Source organism: Nyctibius grandis, chromosome 9, assembly GCF_013368605.1.
Source record: "Nyctibius grandis isolate bNycGra1 chromosome 9, bNycGra1.pri, whole genome shotgun sequence".
NCBI lineage: Eukaryota > Metazoa > Chordata > Aves > Nyctibiiformes > Nyctibiidae > Nyctibius > Nyctibius grandis.
This window is the reverse complement of record NC_090666.1, coordinates 8179929-8200187: the sequence shown is the minus strand read 5'-3', so window position 1 is coordinate 8200187 and position 20259 is coordinate 8179929. Positions and strand designations below refer to the sequence as shown.

General features: G+C 41.2%; 1 protein-coding gene across 6 annotated transcripts in view; it reads left to right on the top strand.

Moving 5' to 3' along the window:
• Window positions 1-20259, top strand: part of LOC137667005 (origin recognition complex subunit 2-like) — a 75936-nt gene that overhangs the window by 45313 nt on the left and 10364 nt on the right. For 3 of the 6 annotated variants that reach the window (XR_011048747.1, XR_011048748.1, XR_011048749.1), the window contains 3 exons: window positions 390-557; window positions 5398-6680; window positions 12905-13380. Coding sequence is in view for 2 of the 6 variants with exons in the window: in XM_068407362.1 (XP_068263463.1) it covers window positions 14156-14246; window positions 15703-15846; window positions 16145-16231; window positions 17524-17613; window positions 18384-18415; window positions 19681-19738 (502 nt within the window). In the remaining 4 variants the exon portion in view is untranslated. Of the gene's footprint in view, window positions 1-389; window positions 558-5397; window positions 6681-12904; window positions 13381-13994; window positions 14247-15702; window positions 15847-16144; window positions 16232-17523; window positions 17614-18383; window positions 18416-19680; window positions 19739-20259 lie in introns of those variants that run through there. The other 3 variants (XM_068407362.1, XM_068407364.1, XR_011048750.1) reach the window with 3 other exon arrangements.

The following is a 20259-nucleotide window of genomic DNA, read 5'->3' as shown; positions in this document are numbered from 1 at the left end:
TTGAAAACAAGTATTACATGTTTTCCTGTGGTACTCTTTTTGTCTGCGCCCCCTCCTTCCCCCCCTTCCATCATGTGCAAAAAGGATTTGATGACCTCTGGTCTTCATCTGAATCAGGATGTCCAGGAAAACAAATAGCTGTCTTCTGTTTTCAGGACTCTGGGTCATGTTTGTCTTCACTGTAGTTGCCATTATATTCGTTTGCTAGTCTCTGGTCTACAGAGTAGCCCACCTGTCCCTTTCTGTGGATGTTCTCACAACTTTTAACTAAGCATGGGTAGTGTTTTGTGTTTGTTCCGTGTCTGCATAAATCCTCTATTTTCCCTGCCTGGCTTGGAATGCCAAGAAAGGAATAGAAAAGCACTAAAATGTTATATGTTGAATCCCAGATGGCTTTGACTTCTCAAACGAGGCTGACTCAAGCATACCTGGCTCACCGATCCAACACGGCTCCACAGACCTAGGGATCAAACGTGAGCAAGAGGGGGAGGTGCTGATGCGCAGGACCCCTGAGCATGGCTTCCCGGAGCCCACCTTGGCAGCAGCCACAACAGAGGGTAGGACAGAGATGAGGAGGCAGAAGTCAGTGAGGCAGTTGCTGGAGGAGGATCCTGGCTCCCTATCCCCAAGCAGAACTTCTTTCCATTCTAGTGTGTGTTTCCGCTATCCCAGGGTGTATTAGCTTCTCTTTGCAATACACGCATCCCCTATATACCTAACATCAGGTCAGGTACTACCTTTTGTTATCACGTGGGCTGGCCTGGGGCTTGCATCTGTGTGGTGAAAGACTGCTTGGCATGGCAAAAAAAAAAAAAAAAAAAAAAAAAAAATAAAAATACGGGGTTATAACCAAGACCTTTGGGATTGCTTGGAAACTTTCTATTACTGAGCATGTTTAATCTAATATTCAGAAGGAAAAAATGCACCAGATGAACATGAATCTAGTCCTGAAAAGTAGACAGTATAGAGTATAAATGGATTTGGCAACAACTTAGTTACAATAGTGTCTTGTTATTCTGCAGTTTTTAAATTTCCAAGAACAAAGTTTCCTGTTAAGCATATCTAAGACAGATATACAGCTGCTGATGTTTTTATTTGCCAGTCATCCTTTAATTGAAAAATCATACACATATAACTCGTTTACATGAATGAGCTGGCTGCTCTAAAGACAAGTACCAAAAAAAGCATTTGTTTTTTCCAGAAGAAATCAGGTTGTCATGTTGCTAAAAACTTTAGAAACAATTATTGCTTTCTTTCTCAGTCACGCTATCCACACAAATGCTGTAAGAATTTGTATGTCTGCTCTGCAGCTATGTATAGCAGATAGAGTAGCTGGTAGAAATTTATTGTGCTTAAGTTCATCCATTAATTTTCTCATCTTTACTCCATAAAAGCCATGGTTTTGAGTACTGAATTTGAACCATGATTTCTCCTCTGAGATGAGAATCAATTTCTTGCAAATTTAGCTAAGCATATTTTCAAGTGTTCTCATGTCTTAAGTCGTCTTTTCTATCTGAATATTTCCAACCTCTATAAGCATATCAGTTGATCATAAATGAGATTTATTTGCATGTTTCGATATGAGCTACATAGGTTTCAGATTTGTTCTTCTGGAAACAATAATTTGGAGAATTTGGAGTTTTAATGTGGTGTTATCACAGAATCCTTACCCTTAATCAGAGTTGCTATCAAACAATAATTAAGACATCATGCTTCTGTAGAAGATAGTTGCATGAAAATGTTTAGTGCAGGTTTATAATCTACTCCTTGGTGCATAGTGGATTTGAGCATGCTCAGTAAATGAGTCCTGTCTTCTCCTAAATTCACTAGTTCAGTTGGTCTTACTCCATTTTACTAAACTTTGCATGTGCATGACCTGAAGGATATGGAGAAGTCTTCAGCTGCAGAGAACCTTCTAGGAGAGACGGGAAGTGGGAAAGAAGTTGATAAAGATGTGGCCTTCTAGTCTTAATTTGTTTTAAGACATCTATATAATTTGGCATGTTCTTGGATAAGGCATCATTCCACATGCTTTACTTTGATAGAAGTGGGTTGAATACCTTTTACTTCTGTAATGTTAGCAGTGTATAATTACATGCTTGGGGAAACTGAATTCTGCCAGTTGATAGCATCTGGGAGAAGGCCAAGGAATGCCGTTTGGCTTGATTATTGGTATAGAATTGTGTATATATATATAGTGGTCTATTATTTTACTGATGCTGGTTTCACAGAAAGTTTCAGCTGGCAAATTTCCTCTCATAAATATAATTTTGATGTCAAACAATATAATGAGAGAGTGATCATTTCTACTGACTTTTCAACCTTCAGGTATGGGAAGGATAAACAGAAAAAGTTGCTTTAAAAAGCTGTATAAAACTCCTTCAGATCAGTGTTTTGATACAATAAGTAGAAAAAGGCAGATTTCAAGAATGACTCAGTAATGCCTTACAAGGTATTCCACTTCCAGGTGGTAGCAGCTGTGGTTATGTGCACTATTTTGGATCACTGGAGAATGCTGTATCTACATCTACAGGATTAGTTATGTACAGGCATAAATAATGAATTCTTTGAGGATAGACTTATTCTCATAAGGAAGAGTGAGAGTCCTGATTGCACACTATAGTGCAATTGATATGATTTCTGTCAGGTTGCGCTGTCTCTTTCTCTTCTGGCCTTACAGTAGAAGAGTGCTTGGGAGGAGTAGGTTTTTAGGTTTTGTTTTCTTTTTTAATTGTCTTATTGGTCTATTGGGGGAAAAAAAAAAGAAAACTTTATGACTTCATCCTGGTTCCCCCCCCTAAACAAAGTATGTAAGGACTCAAACATTTTTTTTATTGTTTCGGAGAGTATTTTTTAGAGGAAAAATAACATGTATTGGAAAAAGAATATGTGTTTCCTGAATTACTTCAATCCCACTGAGAACTTCTGTAGGTATTTGGATCTGACTAGACAGAAATTCTCTTGCATGTTGTCTTCTCTATCTTCTTCATTTTTGAGCACTGCTGAGCTGCTTGGGCCTCTGTATAGTTCCAGCATCCAAAAACTTGCAACAACCCCTCTCAGTCTTGTCTTTAAATTCAGTGGATAAAATGCCACTTTTCCAGCGTGACTCTTCTGCTTCACTGTCTCTGAATAGGAATGCCTGTTTTAGCATCCTGTTACTCAGCAATGTTTTAACGTAAACATCGAAGATGACTAATGTTCTTGTAATAATAAAAAGCTTAGCAGTATTGTGGAGATACCTTCTTGCAAGTTACACACCTTTTGTTTGAATAAGAAGGGCTTGAGAGGGGACTTCAGCTGCTGCTATTGCTGCTTGTAACCAAACACGCTTTCATCCAGCTTTGCATGATTATATAAAGAAACATAAATGTTGGTTTATTGAAGAAGTGCTCTTGCTTTCAGTATGTTCCGGTTACATCATATTTTTATTAGCATATTTGATTATGTGTGGGAAGGTTGGCGGGGGGAATGGAGATGTGGTGGATTGTGAATAAAATACGTCACTGTCTAATGTAAGAAAATACACTTATGTCTGAATGAGAAGATGAAGGCCTAGTTTGACCAAATGGGGTGCACAGGAGTGGGAGAAAGTATATGTGTTTTAAATATGGTTACAGGAAGTTAAAGCAAGTAACATACCCTTCATTTGAATAATAGCCCTTGAACCCTAAGAAGCTTCTTTTTCTAAGGCTAAAGGCTTTGCCAAGGAAGGAAGACTGCAGTAACATGGGCTATATTACCTTTCTGCTTCTGGGAGGCTAATGAGTCAAATAGAACTATACAAAACTACAGAATAATCTCAGATTACATTGTTCTGAGAGAGGCCTGAGAATGGTCTGATCTAGAGATGGCTGAACATCTTTTGTAAGCTGATACACAGCTTACAATGGTAATTCCAAGGCAAAATTTCCTAAAAAGAAGTAGTAAGTTTAAAACAGAATAATAAAACCTTCCTGTAAAGTTTTTCTTTTGCTTTACACTTCAGAAATGTGAAGTTGGATCAGGCTATACTCCTGCTACACAGAGGCGGCAACAACACTGAAAGCTTTGTTCTGCTTGCCATAATGTAAAATGTTCCTTAGTGCTCTGCTAACAATCAGCATGAAAGGATGAGCTTCCACTCAAATGTTAGAATCTTTTTGATTCTTGCCACCACTTTTTCCCCATTCCACAAAAGAGATTTAAACATGTTTGCTTGGCAGCAAGCTGGGTTGAACAAAATGACAGTAGAGCAGTACAGTGGCTTTAGCTGGGACAGGCTTTGCAGATTTCTCACAAATAATCAGGCTCCACAGCTTTTTTAAAGAAAAGCAACATTCTTGTAGCCTGAATGCCTCCTTTTTTGCTAACATGGTTAAATTTTATGTTTTTTTCCTATTGAAACAAGATATATGGGGCAAGAACTCAAGCTCCATTTTCAGTTTTGAAATTTGAATGCTGTTCAGTTTTCTACTGAAAGAATAACTCTTCTTTTGGGTACGTGGAGCTTAGAAAAAGGACTGCAATAAGATTTAAAAAAAAAAAAGTCTTTGTGTGCAGCCCTATTCATATTATAGGCCTGAAAACAAGGATTTAAGAAAAAAGATTGTCGGGCTTTTTTTTTCGAGATTCCAATCAAAAGTACAGTGCCTCTTCTACAACATGAAGTGTTTCAGAGGTTAAATTTCTATTAATACAAGGGTTGTTTTTTTTCTCTGAAAAATCTAGATGCCAAGATAAAAGCAAATATGGTAGAAGCACATAGACAGGATTGCTGGAAATGCTGGGAAGATTGAGCTGTGGAGGAGAGAAAACTAGGAATTAGGTTGATCTCCCACAGAAAGTATAGTCACATTGTCTGAAGTGCCAGCTACAGACAACTGAAGCCTTCTGCCTCTGTTGGAGTGTTGTGATTGCTGGCCTAGGAAATAGCCTAGTTCTGAAGCTTACCAAGCACTCGCCAGAACTTACTCTGACTGGAAGAGATTCTGAACATGCTTAGATCTTGCCTTCAAAATAGGATAAAAATAGTCTGAAAGGCTTTTTTTTTAACCACATGTAGAAGGAGAATGGGCACCAGTATCTGCAGACAGAACTAAAATTAAACAAATGGAGCCTAATTCTTCTTGTTCATCGACAAAGTTCGGGAGATGTTCTGACTGGTAAAAGTGGTGTAGAGGAAAGGCAAATCAAGCTCAGGGAGTACTTATTGTTAGATTCCATTATTCTTCTAAATATGACAGGGAGATTATTGGCTGAGAATCAGAAATTTTTCAGCAAGTGGAAACCAGGTGGATTAACAAATAAGGTTTGTTTTGACAGGCTGTGCGCATCTTTGTCTTCGTGTAACTTGAATGCTTACTGTGTGTCCTGATTGGTTTGGGGTTTTTTTGGTTGTTTCTTTTTTCTTAATAGATGCTGAAGGTGTAAATGGAAGAGAGGAATCTGTGAACCTTAATGATGCTGATGAAGGATTTTCATCAGGAGCTTCACTCAGCAGCCAGCCAGCTGGGACCAAACCTCTATCATCTGTATCCCAGAAAGGCAGCTTAAGGAAAACAGCAAGTGGGCGTTCTCCTAAGGATAAAGAAACTTCTTCTGCAGCAAAATCTAATGAGAGCCCTCGAGATTCAGTAGCTCGGAAGCAGTATGTGCACCAAGCTGCTGACCTTGGTGCAGATATAATTGAGATGACACCTACTAAGAAACACCTCAGCCTGCCTGCTGGGCAAGTGGTGCCAAAAGCCAACAGTTTGAGCCTGATCAGGACCGCCAGTGCTTCCTCCAGTAAATCATTTGACTTTGTGAATGGCAGTCAAGCAGGCTCCAGTGTTGGAGCTGGTACAGAGGGTGTTACAAATCTAGCAGCTGGCAACACCAATCGGTTTTCAACTATCAGCCTACAAGAGGACCGACTAGGCCAAGCTGGGGAAGGTAAAGATCTTCTTACCCCAGGAGCTCCCCTAACCAAGCAGTCTCGATCTCCAAGTTTCAATATGCAGCTGATATCCCAGGTGTAACTTTGACTCCCTTCCTTAGGATTCCCTCTTTCCCCTTAATCCCCAGGCAAGTTCATCCTTAGGCAAAACATGAACCATCATATCACAGTGTGAAAATACTGACTGTTGTGATCTTGTTTGATTTGGTTTAGCTATCATACTCTATTACTGAAACAGCAATAATTCTTCCCTCACCTTCATCCTCCCCACCACCTTGTAAACATGGTTGTGAAGCAGTATATAATGTACTGTATGCCTTTTTTCCATGCCTTCCTTTCTCCTTGGGTGATGTGCAATCCATCGTAGGCTGATCAGTCCCATTTCAACACTGTGAGACTGGAGACACCGGCGGAAATGGTGAATGTGATCCCTATGAGATGATGCTTTGGCTTTGTTAAGAAATAGAAACGGGTTTGTTTTCTCGGTCTACAGTACTGCAAAGACTACTGGATCATGACTTTGCTTTCTCAGAACCAGGAGTGCCTCAGAGATTCTAGTGTGACTTTGGACCTCTGAGTCTGTGCGATCAGTTCTGGGGAGGGGATTGTCATTGCTGCTCCTGGCTGCCTACAGCACTTTTTTCATTAAAATGAGGGTAGTTTTTTTTTGCCTGCCCCCAGTCTCTCATCCCAGAAGCTTTTGATGTTCAGCAACTGAGACATGCATATTAACAAGTTGTTTTCCCTCAGAGAGAGGATTGTAAGTAGATAATGTAGGTTACAATGCACTTCTAATGGCGTTGTAGCCATATGTAATGTTACATGTCTTCCCCTCCAGGACACAGGGTCATTCTGCATATAGACTAAAATTTAGACAACACCATGCTGTTAAAGCAATTTGGTTTGTAAGTGGGAGGGAAACACTACTCTCCCAGGAACTAATGGCTAGCTCTGCTCTATTTTTGTTGTTGTTCTTGTGAGGTGCTGATCATTGAGTTGAAAGGTGTATTCAGGTAAAGAGTATTTCTCAGGCTGCTTTCTATGGTATCATGGCTGTTGGACACCCCCGCCCCCCTCAGCTGCTTTCTCAGTGTCCCTGAATTCAATCATGGAGTCATTTGAAGAATCCTGCAGTCCAGACAGACCATACTCTTAAGGGGCTGTCTCAGGGATAGAGACAATAGTTTGCTAGAAACACTGAAGCTTCAATGTGAAATGCTTTTCTAGAAACAGCATTTGTGCAAAGGGGTACTGACAGTCCTTTTTTTTCCCAGAAGGATCACACTTCATTGCCTTGGTATGTATAATCTGTTGAGTTTTTTTAACTCTTATCTTAGTGGATTTGCCCTACTCTAGAAAATTCAGAACTCACGCCATTGAGCCAAGCCTTGAGTGTATATGACTGGTGTATGGGCACTGGCTGGTACTTATACTGGAGAACACTGCTTAGAAGCACATTTCTGGTTACGCAGGAGAATGTTTGTTATTCTCTCTCCATCTCTCCCTATCTCCTTTTCGATTGCTAGAGAGAAAAGGGGAAAGTTCATCCTCTATGCTTAAGTCACATATGATATCCTGGAAGTTTACAAATCGTAAACCCACAGGAAAGAGTTACGATTTTTATGTGGGCACTTTGGTTTCACTGTCACTGTGAAGGATAAACATAAGCAGTTATAAATAGCAGACTATCTTTGAATGGTAGTCTTTAAGAAATTCAGGACAATGACATGGTGTTGCGTTGCTGGTATTTGGTTTTGGGGTTGTTTTTTTTTTTGCTCCTGAATCTCTTTATTTCAAATAGAACTTTTTTTTTTCAAATTTACATTAAAATTCATTTACAAATTGGAAGGGTTTTTTTGTGGTTTGACTAGTCACTTTGGTAGTCTAGTCTTCATATCTTATCTTCATAAAGTGAATTAAATGGCATCTGGACTGATGCAGAAATTCAGTTAAAGAGTAAATAGAATAATCAGAAAGAAAGAAAACCTTACTGTTTCTAAATGAAGTTAATCTTTAAGGATCACCAGTCACACGTAAATGGAACTAAGGCAAAGTTGAGATTAAGCTACAAGGCATTTTCTGTAAAAATGTCAAAAGCTGTATATGGTTAAACGCTTCTTTATTTTATAAAGTTTTCCTAGTGGAGACAATTGGTAAGTCGTGGCTCAGAGTATAAAGTTTACAGAGACCATCACAAAGGAAATTCTATTAAAGAGCCGTCACTGTAAATTGAAAAGGACCAAATAATTTGCTTAAATCTTTGGCAAAGAAAAGGTCAGGAGCATCAGCTAATTTTTTAAGAATTACTTTATTTTAGTATTTTAAAAGTAGAGATGTTTGTTAGCAAGGTTCTCTACTTTCTACCTTTGCCATTATAAACATTCCTCTAGAAGTTTTAGGACACTTAAATTGGTATCAGGCCAAATTTTTTTTTTTTTTTTTTTTTTTTTTAATATTCTTCTGTGTGGGGTCCCACACTGTTAAACTATTTCAGGAAAGTGAGACACCTCAGTGACTTCAGATAGGGAAGTCAAATGTACGTGCATAAATTCGAATTGGTTAAAACTTTAGTCAAACTACCTTTTAAGATGTTTTTACAGTTCTCATTTTGATGTTGTGCCTTTTGTTATTGTTTCATCCGTTGTATTTTGGTTTGTTCTTGTGTATATATACCTACCCCATATAAGGCTTTTAGAGAGTTTAAATTTATCCATGTTAAAAAAAATATTTTTTTGCTATGTGCTGATGTGGTACATCTATAACTTCTCAAAATTACCCTTTTTAGTGCAATGTTTCCGTTGTGGGAGCTTGTTTTGTCGTTTTTCAGACAAGTGCTGTTCAACATCTATCTTACCAAATGAGTCATCACCAATATCTACAAACCAGCTGTGATAACAGGCTTTGCCAGTGCTGTGTATCATGTTTATCATTAGTGCTTCTAGATGTGTCTCAAACTATGCCAAGGTGCGGTAAGGTCATAGCAGAACTTTCATACACTGAAGTTCAGTACACTTCGAAATACTGTGGCAGAAATAAAATTAGAAGTGTCTGGGATATGGGTTGAGGGAATAATCTGCTGGCTTTCTGATTATATATGCTAAGTACGAAACAAAGTACAAAACGTAGTTAAATTTTCTGACACCTGTGACAAATATTTAGACTTAAATCTCTTTATCCTGAATTCACTCTGCTGTGTCTTGTTTTAGAACATTTAGTACTTGACACGAGGCACTAAATTTAGATTTCTGCAGTATTTCAGTGCAACTGCAGCATTATAAAAGAAGGTCAAAAAGCAGAACGCTACCATTTTTCCCTGTGTACATGCACATGCATGCACATACATGTAATTCTTAGGTGAGGAAGTGTGGGTACTATATTTTGATGTATATATACATTTAAATAGGGATAAATGAATTATTCCTTGATACAGTTTTTACCACATCACAATATGCTGCTATTTTGCAACTCATTATTGTTGGGCTTTATAATTTTAAGAAAATATAAAACGTTGGGATTGGGAACTCCAGCTTGATTATTCTTTTCAGGGGTTTATTGTGAGCAGCTTTTTAGTTGAATGATGAGCCATTTTTTCATCCTGCAGGCAGCAAAGTGATGAAGTAAAAATACCTATTAAAATGAATGTTGCAAGATGACAGTTTAAATTGCTGTATTATCCTTTTAGTTTTCATTTGGAGACTTTGTATGTCGCTTTCCATTTTAAATGCAGATTTCTTTGAACACCCTTTCTGATGTGAATTTGGAAGAGGTTTTTAGCAGCATACTTCATTCTGTAATGCTGAACATCATGTTGCAGACAGTAAGCATTAGATCTAGTATTTGTAGTTTGCAAGTGTGTTGGTCTTAAATACAACATTTCCAACATACTCCTGCTAGCTTTAACGTAATTAAAATTATCTGTTTTAACATCAAAATAGTGAGGAAAAAAATTGTTTTCTGACAAAGTATTTATTTGCACTACTTATGAATACTGGAGTTTACTGGGACAGGGTTTTTTCTCACCATGTGAGGTTTACTTGTGTGTGGGTAGGTACATACATTTGTCACGTGTTGACAATCAATTGCCTCAACTGTGTGTATACTGTATGTAAATATGAACATATTTTTCAAGATTAAAGGGGAAACCTGCATCTTAATGGTGGTAAAGCTACTCTGTAGTAAGGTGACCCCGCCTCTAACCCCTTTTTGTCTCCAGATACTACGTGATTGGTTTTACTTCTTTAATGAAGATTATTAGCGTTCTTGGAAAATTTTAGCTCCAGGGAAATTTTCCTCAATATTTAATGTATAACATGTTCAGAGAATTATATTTTGAAAACTTAATTTTGGAATAGATACTTCTATGCTATGGCTGTATTTTAACCTAAGAGTTTAAACTTGTCGTATTTTATTGTGAACCAATGGCTGTCTCTTTTAAGTGTTCAGCATTTTAACTTCAGTCACAAACCAGAAATTTTTGTTTATTCTTGGCTTACGAATTTAAATTAATTTGAAGACTAAGTGAGAACTAAAAATAACTTTTTGAGTAAAATCATAATAATCAAGCAATACAGACTAGGGACTGCAGTCATAATCCTGGTGGAGGTGTGGAAAATATAATGGAACATGTTTGAATGAAATGTATGTACTGCACACAAAACAAAAAGGTGTTTCTGATGTTAGTAAATCTAATAATCTTTAAATTCTGCAATTCTCTCATTGCCAAACATATTGCTACCTTGGCATGTTTAATATAGTATTAAAGCCATTAGCTAGGTCTTATTTGTAACAACCATTTACATTATAGGAATAGTTTACATCAGAAGAGTAAACATGCCCCTTCTTTAAAAATTTATTTAAATCTCTCGTTTAGGGTAACTGCAGGATTAAAGTTGCAAAATATCACTCATTTCCAAGCATGGGTAAGCAAAGAAGCCAGATCCTCTGTACTTGCATTGCATTCTTGGTTTATATCAAATTGTTCAATATTTTATATTTTCTTCAGTATTTTAAATGCTGTTTGCTTCTAGCATATGGGTCTTAATCTTTCTTGATTATTTTTTAGTTTGTTTTCCCACTGGCACTCAGATAAACTTTGCTGTGGAAAGCTCTTCTGTAGGTGATTCAGGGTAACAGATCATGACATGGGTGTTGTGTTAGTGAAATACATGTATCAGTCTGTCAAAATTTGCATGTCATGACCAGCTGAAGAGACAAAAGACTCACCTGCCTCTTATACAGTGGTGGAAGACGATGGAGAGCTGTGAGCAGCTTGGTTTGTCAGTAGTTCCTGAAAACAAGCAGTAAGTGGAGTTTGCAAGACTGATACGTATGAGGATATCCACATAGTCATTACGAAATTTTGATTAAAATAAAACAAATCTTGGAACAAGATTTCAAAACGTAACAGCCATTTCAGGTAAACTTGCCTAGTAAGTTTGCCAAGTGTCAAGGCCTGTGACATTAAAAGTTCAGAAGCAAGCTGTAGTAGTCTTAAGGGTACCTTACAGCTTCCAGAAATGGATTTAGTAAAAATCTGTCCCATGTTATTTGTCTGTATTCAAGATTTAATGAAAAATTACAAATTTTTGCTTCCGTTCTTTTGGAATGGCTACCCCCCTCTCCTGCTTTTTTTTTTTCCCCACTGTGTTCATCAGATTTTACCAAAGGTAGTATCTGAGGGACCAAACAATTTTAAAATGGGTCCATAAATTATCCCTCCTATCGTAAACGATTACTAAGGTATTCCTTTGAGGAGCTGTTGATGGGAACAGATGTATAGTAAAACTTTGTGTGTGTACAGTAAAACCTTGCCCTACATTTTAGCTTGTTCATGATGAGCAAAGCGATGAGATCAAGTTTTATTAACCAGTTACTTGGTTGTGAGCTCCCAGTGTTTTGTCATTGGTGAGATGTACACAATTGAGTGTGGAGTATCTTTGCATTCTGATAGAACTCTTTAAAGCAACTTAAATTTTGACTCTTGAAAAGATGATTAATCATTCATTAAAATGTGGTATAGAATTCACGCAGGTTTTTGGGTTTAGATGGTTAAATGGTTAGGGGAGATTTCTGTTTAGGAGTATCTCTTATTAAAGTGACTCTATGGTGCTTTGTGATGGAAACTTCCTTACAAATTGGTAGTGGATCCTGGGTGTTTGAGTCCTCATCCTCTCCAGAAGGGATCACAAAACAGAAAATAGTACGAATGAAGCAACCTTTTACCTTTTGTTCTAAAATAAGGAGGACTTGGGAGTGACAGAAATACTGGCTATTGACATTGTTCTTTCTGTTCAGGCAGTTATTATTGATGTTCTAGACTTTCATGTTACTAGTTTATGAAAAATGCAAGTAGTAAAAATTTGTGGCTTCAAGTATACAGTAGATGTGAGTTAACAATCACTCAGGATAAACCAACTTGTCAAAGTGTGAATAGATTCCTAGTACTGAGGTGTGTCTCTGTGGTTTTGTGTGCCAGTGTTCAATGATTACTTTGAAACAAGACTTCTTACTGTTTTCTTGCAGATAGTGAATACTTTTGGGACGGATATTACTAGCTGGTTATTTATGGAAAAATACCATATGATTAAATAAAATTGAGTCATTTAACATTTTTTCCGTAGTGAAGATTCCAGGAAAAAGCTAATAAAGATTTTTAATAATTAAATCAGATACTCGTAATACATTTTAGATTTACTATGGTAGCTTTTATTTGCTGTAAAAAAACCCCAACTACTAAATTGAGGTGCCCCATGCTGCATTTTTTAAATTTGTAATTCCTGTACTTTACAATGAATCTTTTGATCTGTTTTTGTCCTTGTAAGAATACAGGATATGCCGTCAATTTTACTAGCAAAAAGAAACATTCTGCAAGGGTTAAAAGATTATTTTCTTACTTTTTTCTGTCATACCAGGTTTGTTTCTCTGAACTAAGGTTTCTGAGGATTTTTACTACGTTAGCATTACGTAATCTTATCTCTGTCGTAGAAGGAGCATAAGCAGCAAGTAGCCCACTTCTTGGGGACAAACGGGCTAGGCTTGGTGATGTGAGCCCCTCTTCACCAGGATTGCCCTGCGTGCTGGTGTGAACCCCAGACCTTCAAGATTCGGTACTGGTGAAAGACTAAACGAAATGAAACGGGTTTTTAATAACCGCAGCCTCTGCTGTATGATGTCCTTTAACCTGGGACCAGGGAAAATCTTAGCCCTGAAGATGGCACGTATTGAAGATCATGTTATTGGTGCATGTAAGCCATTATCTTAACTGTCTTACTGAGCTGGTTAATGCTGTTGACTGTTGTTGAAATGTGAAATGTAGTTACTATTGACTTTGTACATATCTGCCAGAGATGAAATATAATTATTTTAAATCATTGTAAATAGAGATGTATAAAACTCGACACAATCTGCAATGCAGAAAAAAAATTATATATATATAAATATATAAAGATGTTAAATAAATATTGTGCTGTTTCTGAACAGAAATGAATACTTTGGGAATTGCCTTTTTTTTTGTTTTTTAACTTTGATCTACGTTGATGGGTGTGTGCAAGGCGGGGTACACCTGCAGCCACCCACAAACACGCAGGGGCGCGGGGTGGGAGGTGGGGAGCAGCCGCCGGGGGCTGCGGGTGAGTGAGCTTTGCCTCGGAGCGTTCACCGTAGCTCCTGTCGTCGGGGCGTTTCTCTGTAGAAGAGCGGGGCCGGGGCCGGGGCGGGCCGTGAGAAGAGCTCTGCCCCGGGACGGAGGCGGGGGCGGGCGGTTCCAGCGCGGCGCTCACGGCGGCTTCGCGTCGCCACGGCAACCCCGGCCGCCCGCCCAGAGAGTGCGCGCTTCGCTGGCAGCGGAAGTCCCGCCCTCTCGTCGCTCCCGCCGGCGGGAGGTGGGTCAGAAAAGGGGGTCGCTGATTGGCTGAGGCGCAGGTCAGTCAAGGCGCGGCGGCTGCGTTCAGTGCCCGCCCCGCTCGCCCTCAGGGAGGGCAGTGGAGTCGCCAGTTGTCTGGGACGTGAACACGGTTCCGCCTCCTGCTGCCGCCGCAGGGGGCGGCCGGGAGCCCGCGGCGGGTCGACGGCGGCGGCGGCGGAGCGGGGAGGGGGCAGGAGCCCGAGGCTCGAGTCGGGCGGCGCGGTGAGACGGGGGACGGTTCCTGCCGCGTGCCGCCGTGCGCGCGTTGCGGCAGCGCCCCCTGGCGGCGGGGCCCACGTGGCTGACCCGGCGGTGCTCGCAGGGTGCCCGCCATGAGCCGGCCGGAGGGGAAGGGCAGCGGCGTCGTGGAGGTGAAGTTCGTGCCCGACGAGGAGGTCCTGAAGCACATTGCTGACGACTCAGGTACAGCCGGCCCGGGGCAGCGGCCAGCCCAGCGCCGCCCGCTGCTCCCAGAGCGCTGGGAGAGGGGTCCGAGCAGCCGCGGCGCCCCCCGGGAAGGGGCCCCTTGTCCAACACCCGGGGCTGAGCGCCTTGGCAGGGCTGCAGGCAGGACGAGGCCGTCAGCGTCATTCTCCTCCCACTGCCCCTTCTGCGGCTTCTTTCTGTCCCCGCCCCAGCACGTGGAAAGGGGCAGCTGCGGCACCGTGGCAGGTGCCCTCCGCCGTAGGTGGTGTGGGCGCCGGCTCTCGGTACCAGCTTCCCGAACGGCGACGTGTGTGTCACGGCCTGGGAGAGGGGCACAAACAGCCCGGCTGACTTCCCAACCCCTGACGAGGTTAAACGTAGAGAATCAAATCGGACCGAGGTTCAGGGTGGTTGCTACGGGCGTCTTTTGCTGCGGTTTTGACTACTTTTAAGGTTTGGAACCTCTGTGGAGATGCTTAAAACTTGCCTGTACAAGGCACAGAGCACCCTGATCAGAGTTCGCTGTTGGTCCTGCTTTTAGCAGAAGGTCGGACAGATGGTCTCCAGAGGTCTCTCAGCCTAAATTACACAGAATCACAGAATGTTAGGGATTGGAAGGGACCTCGAAAGATCATCTAGTCCAATCCCCCTGCCGGAGCAGGATTGCCTAGACCATATCACACAGGAACGCGTCCAGGCGGGTTTTGAATGTCTCCAGAGAAGGAGACTCCACAACCTCTCTGGGCAGCCTGTTCCAGTGTTCAGTCACCCTCACCGTAAAGAAGTTTTTCCTCATATTTATGTGGAACCTCCTGTGTTCCAGCTTGCACCCATTGCCCCTTGTCCTGTCAAGGGATGTCACTGAGAAGAGCCTGGCTCCATCCTCTTGACACTTGCCCTTTACATATTTATAAACATCAATGAGGTCACCCCTCAGTCTCCTCTTCTCCAAGCTAAAGAGACCCAGCTCCCTCAGCCTCTCCTCATAAGGGAGATGTTCCACTCCCTTAATCATCTTCGTGGCTCTGCGCTGGACTCTCTCTATTCTCCCATGAGTGTACTGACAGCCTATATGCCAGGTCTTTTCCACTTGCTCCCCTTTGCTAGGGAAGATAGAGGATGCTAAATACCATCCCCTTTCATGCAGTTTAATACTTTTATGTGTGAGTCACTGTCATTTCTCCCAAACTGTGGAAGCTGGTGTGTGCTGAAATGAGGATCTTGTCCTCATAGGCTGTAGGGACCATCTTTTGTGGTAAAGGAAGGAGTAATGGCTGTAGGGCCAGCTGACCACCAGGGCACAGACCAGCTATTCTTGTGGGATATCTTTTCAGCATTGTATTTATTTAGTGATCTGTGTAACAGGAACTTGGTCTCTAAATGGGGTAGCTGCGTACTACTGCAATAGAAATAATGAAATAGCAGGAGGTTAAAGCTTTTATTGCGATCCTAGGTATTAAAGTACGGAAGAACAAGACTCAGCTGACAGTTGATGTGAAGAGATTTGTTAAGAAGCTTGAGAATATTTCAGATGACGAAGCTCAGGAGGTCCTGGAAGAGAAGAACTATGTTGCTGCTCTTGGAATATGTGCCCAAGGTATTAGCAGGGGAAAACCTAACACAGCTTAGAATCTCCTCCAGGAGATTCTTGAAGTGTCAGGGTTGTACAATCTTGATGAAATTGCTTTTGAGGGCTGACCAGCTCTGGCTGTGCTTGTGGTAACAGGTAGAGGAGAGGATAATGATTCTAGGATTTTATTATGATATTTATTTCATAACACCTGCAGTACAAAGAGTCCTTTGAGCCAAATAGTAAAATGTTGCATTCTATCTTCCTTGGGTTGGGAATATACCAGTGCTTTTTAAATTACTAGAAGTAACATTTCTTTTCACAGATCCAATGGGAAATGGCTCAAGTGTAAGTGGTGGTGAAGTTTACTCATTCCAGACACCCAAACGCTCCAGCAAAATGGCAGAGCTGGGTATGTTTGCCTCTTTCTTCCTTCATTCTTGCTCTGGCTATGGTCTTTTTTTGAGTACTCTGTTAATGTGATTTGTCACTTTGTTTATTCAAAAGATATGTTTGCAGCATTTCAATAGCTTTTATCTGTCTGAAACAAAAGCACAGGGCTAGGACAAAGCAAAGGCATGGTGGGGATAAGAAACACAGATAATGAACACATAAGAAAAAGCAGAAGTTTCTTAATGCTGGGAGAAAGCCTGTGTGTAAGTGCCAAAGGATGGCAGACTTTTTATTTGTGTAATTTAGAAGGATATGAGAATAACTCATTATGTAGCAAAGAGTCAAAAAAGGCAGTATTAGCTGTGTGTGTCTGGGGATTTCTCCTACTCAAAGTGTCTGAGCGCACTTGCTAGGCTAACTGTGGACTTAGGAGAAGCAAGCAGAAAGTGGCAGTTCTGGAGAGGGTGGGCTCTTCCTGGTTCAAATAAGATTCTTGAGCCCTACTGCCACTATATTTCTTCTCACTTGAAGAGTCTTTGTGTGCCCAGCACCACCTGAACTTCATTAGTGTTTAGCTGTCCCAGCTACTGATATATCCTACAAAGGGTGATCCAAGGGAGAGGGGTCATTCTTCTGTATCCCTATACAGAAACTGGTTTCCATACCTCTTTACTTCTCCTCTGGGCTCCTGCTGTGTCTTGGGAAGTTGCGTGTTTCTTACACCTCCTTCTGCAGCAAGGTAGGTTTCACTGGTGCTCCCTCCTGGAGCCATGACTCAATTTGAAAACTAAGGCAAGTCATAGAATGGAAGGCTGATTTTCTTGAGGGACTGTTAGCAGCATCTGAGGGACTTCCGTATCCAGATCGCTGATTCAGCTTCAGCTTGTGCTGATTAGTAGAAGGAGGTAAATAGAATACAAGAACCCACCTCCTGGGGAACTGATGTGTTTGCTATACCTGATGCTCTGCTATGTCCAGTTGAGCAGTTTTAAAGGATTGAGAATGACCAAACATTGCTCTGATTCAAAGACATTTGGTCTCCCAGGGAGCAAAGCGTGCTCTGCCATTGCTTCAGCTATACTTGTAAAATGAATTAACTGAGGAGTTCAGTCTTTGAAAATCTTTGTTAAGGATTACATTCACCATTAGGGCTAGAAAAAAAAAAATGGAAGTATCTGGTGTACTTCCTGAAATAGCTAGGAAATTAATACTGAGAGTGTTTCAGGTGTATGGCTCCATGGCTGACTAGCCAGAGCTGGAAGTTTTGTACCTGACATGTGAAACTTCTTCCCTTCCCCCTATTTCCTACAGCCTCTGAATTAGCCCAGACACCAGGACAGAGTGTTGCACCTGATCCCTCCAAGTGCCCTGAGAAGACAGCCAAAACCCCTCAAAGCAGCAGTAAGTCCTGTGATGCTTTGGGGAACTGAAGCTGAGTGAATGGGGGTTATGTTTCTATTTGGGTGGTGGAGTGGATGCTTGAGTGCGAGCTTCTGTCATGCTTGAGTACTCTAGTCAGCTTAACATTGTAGACTGCGCTGCTTGGTATGCATGGCCTCTGGTTCACCTGGGTGTCAGATCTTTTATTCTGCCCTACAGGTGTAGAGGAAACAGGAACTTCTCTCTCATCTGTTGCTGTGACACTTAACGATTTCCTCTGTGTTCAACAGAAATGCTTGCACTTGAGAGAGTTATGAGCTGGGCTGATGTGTTGATCACCAAATGGGTAGGATTGTGTGGGTGTTGATGTGTAAATTCACACTTTATTATATAATATTCAAGCACCCAATGCTGTAGGGAAAAAGTGGGAGAAGTCAGTGCAGGTCAGCACTGGCAAGAGCATGTTATTTTGTGCTCAGAAATGGAGTCTGATGTGCTCAGGGAGAGGACATTGGCTCATTTTTCAGCCTCTTGCCTCCTGCTGACGGCCTCCCAAAGCTGTGACCAGAATTAAAAGCTGCCTTCTGTGGTAATAACATTGACTGTCTTTGTTCTCTCCTTGCCTACCTGTGAGGAGCTAGAGGCTTCCCTCATAGGATTAACCACCCAGGGAGCTGATATTCTGGTGCAGTGTACCTTTGAATAGTGAATGCCTGTTTTTCTAATGGACCATCTTGTGCCACTGTTGAAAATATGCAGTACTCTGAACAGTGCTCTTTCTTGCTTTGCAGAATATTCAAGTACAAACAAAGTGCAGCTGAGGGTGAGTGATGACTCTGCCTTGCTTGGGGTTTTCTTGCGTGGTTTTTTTTTTTCACTTTTAAAACTTGAATTGGCCAATTACTACAGTTCTGGAAAGGACGGACCTTGAAAAACATCATCCGCAGTACAGATGTCTCTCCTAATCCAACTGGGCAGGAGTAACTCAAATGAGCTACCGTTAATCAGGACTATGGGATTTAGAGTCAGTGGGCAAATAGTGGGTTTGACAGCTTAATTAGTATGGGTAGAGACTATTTCCTTGCATCACACAGATGAGAATGTTAGACAATCCCTTAATATGCAGTTAAACTTACAGCTTTCCAGTTTCTCATCAAAGGAAGAAATAGCCTTAATTGTGAAGACTGCTGTTAGAATAGGAATTCAAGAACTGTGGTGGCGTTCAATTTCTTACTTTAGCATTGGTTTATAAAAAATAAATTGTGATAATGGGGGGGATGTAAGTTGGTGCCATCTTTTGTGATGCTACAGAGAGATACAGTCCAGAGCTGCCAGTTGTGGTAGTTATAAAGTAAGTGCTATGAAACAGTTGGCTTTCTAAAATGGTATGGCATCATACTAGAAATGTGTGCACAGCTTTTCTGGTATAAGGTTCTAGGATGAGATGTGCCTGTAAGAGATGCTATTTTGGGATGCCGTGTTCACTCCTTGATGATTTCACATCTGCTTTGAAGGATTAACAAAAGTGTTTCCTAAGTATTGCAGACTTGATGTGGTGTCCAAGTCGGTGTGTGCTTTACACATATGTAAGGAAGAAGTGCCACTACAACTTGATGAGCCCAGGCAGCGTGGGTTCCCTTTGCTGTACTTCTTCTGGGCTTAGTATTCTGAGTGGTCTTGTGTCGTTCTGGTGGTTGTTTTCATAGTGGACTTCCAAATGACTTCGAATAGACAGTGTGATGTGGAAGATGACTGCTCTGGGGAGCTGAAGCATTTCCACTTTGTCATTGTTTCAGTTTGACTCTTCCTGAGGGGCCAAGATTGGCATCTTGGTTGGAAATTTCACGGTTTTCTACCCTCCATCTCAGGACATTATTTGAAAGAATGAAGCCCCTTTTGGAACCTGATCCTGTACCTCTAAATGGCAAAACAGGAACTCTCCATACTTATTGCCTCTGGTTTCCCAGTTTCTTGTGGGCTGAAATAGCTTGGAAATGTAACCTGATTCTACTCTTTGATTGGCAGAGGGCTGTTTTGAGGGGGTATATGTTTCATCTTCTAATGCATGTTTTTTCTTTGCTGTTACAGAGTAGAAAGAAAGAAATTGTGTTTACGACACCTTACAGACTCAGAAAGAGGCTAGCAGGTAAAGATCAACCTTTGCAGTCAGCTCCTACAGTCAGTGAGGCACTGTGTTCAGTGGAGAGTGTTCCTCCTGGCAGGCTTCTGCCTGTAGTAGCAGTCTGACTGAAGCAATCTGATTCATCCTGCACAGAGTGTAGAAATATCCTTAAGGAAGTCTATGTAGACCTTTTCCCTACAACAGATTGCTACTTAGGTAAGAGGTGGAAGGGTTAGAAGCACCAAGTTGCTGAACTTCAGTAACATGATCAAAAGAGACAAAAGTCTCAGTAATCTAACCTATGCTGACACTTAAGTCTCCACAATTGCTTGAACCAAGTCATAAAACTTTTTGATGATGGCTGGGACATTAATGGTAAAGTATTTCCAGTAACTAGTTGACTGTATGTGCTCAGAATGAATGCAGAGGAGAGTTTAATGCGTGGCATTTCATGTTCTATTTCTTCTTTTGTGTTGAGAGGCCAAGGCTAAGCCATATTCTGTCTGTGCTCTTCAATCAACATTGCAAACAGAGGTCTTTTACAA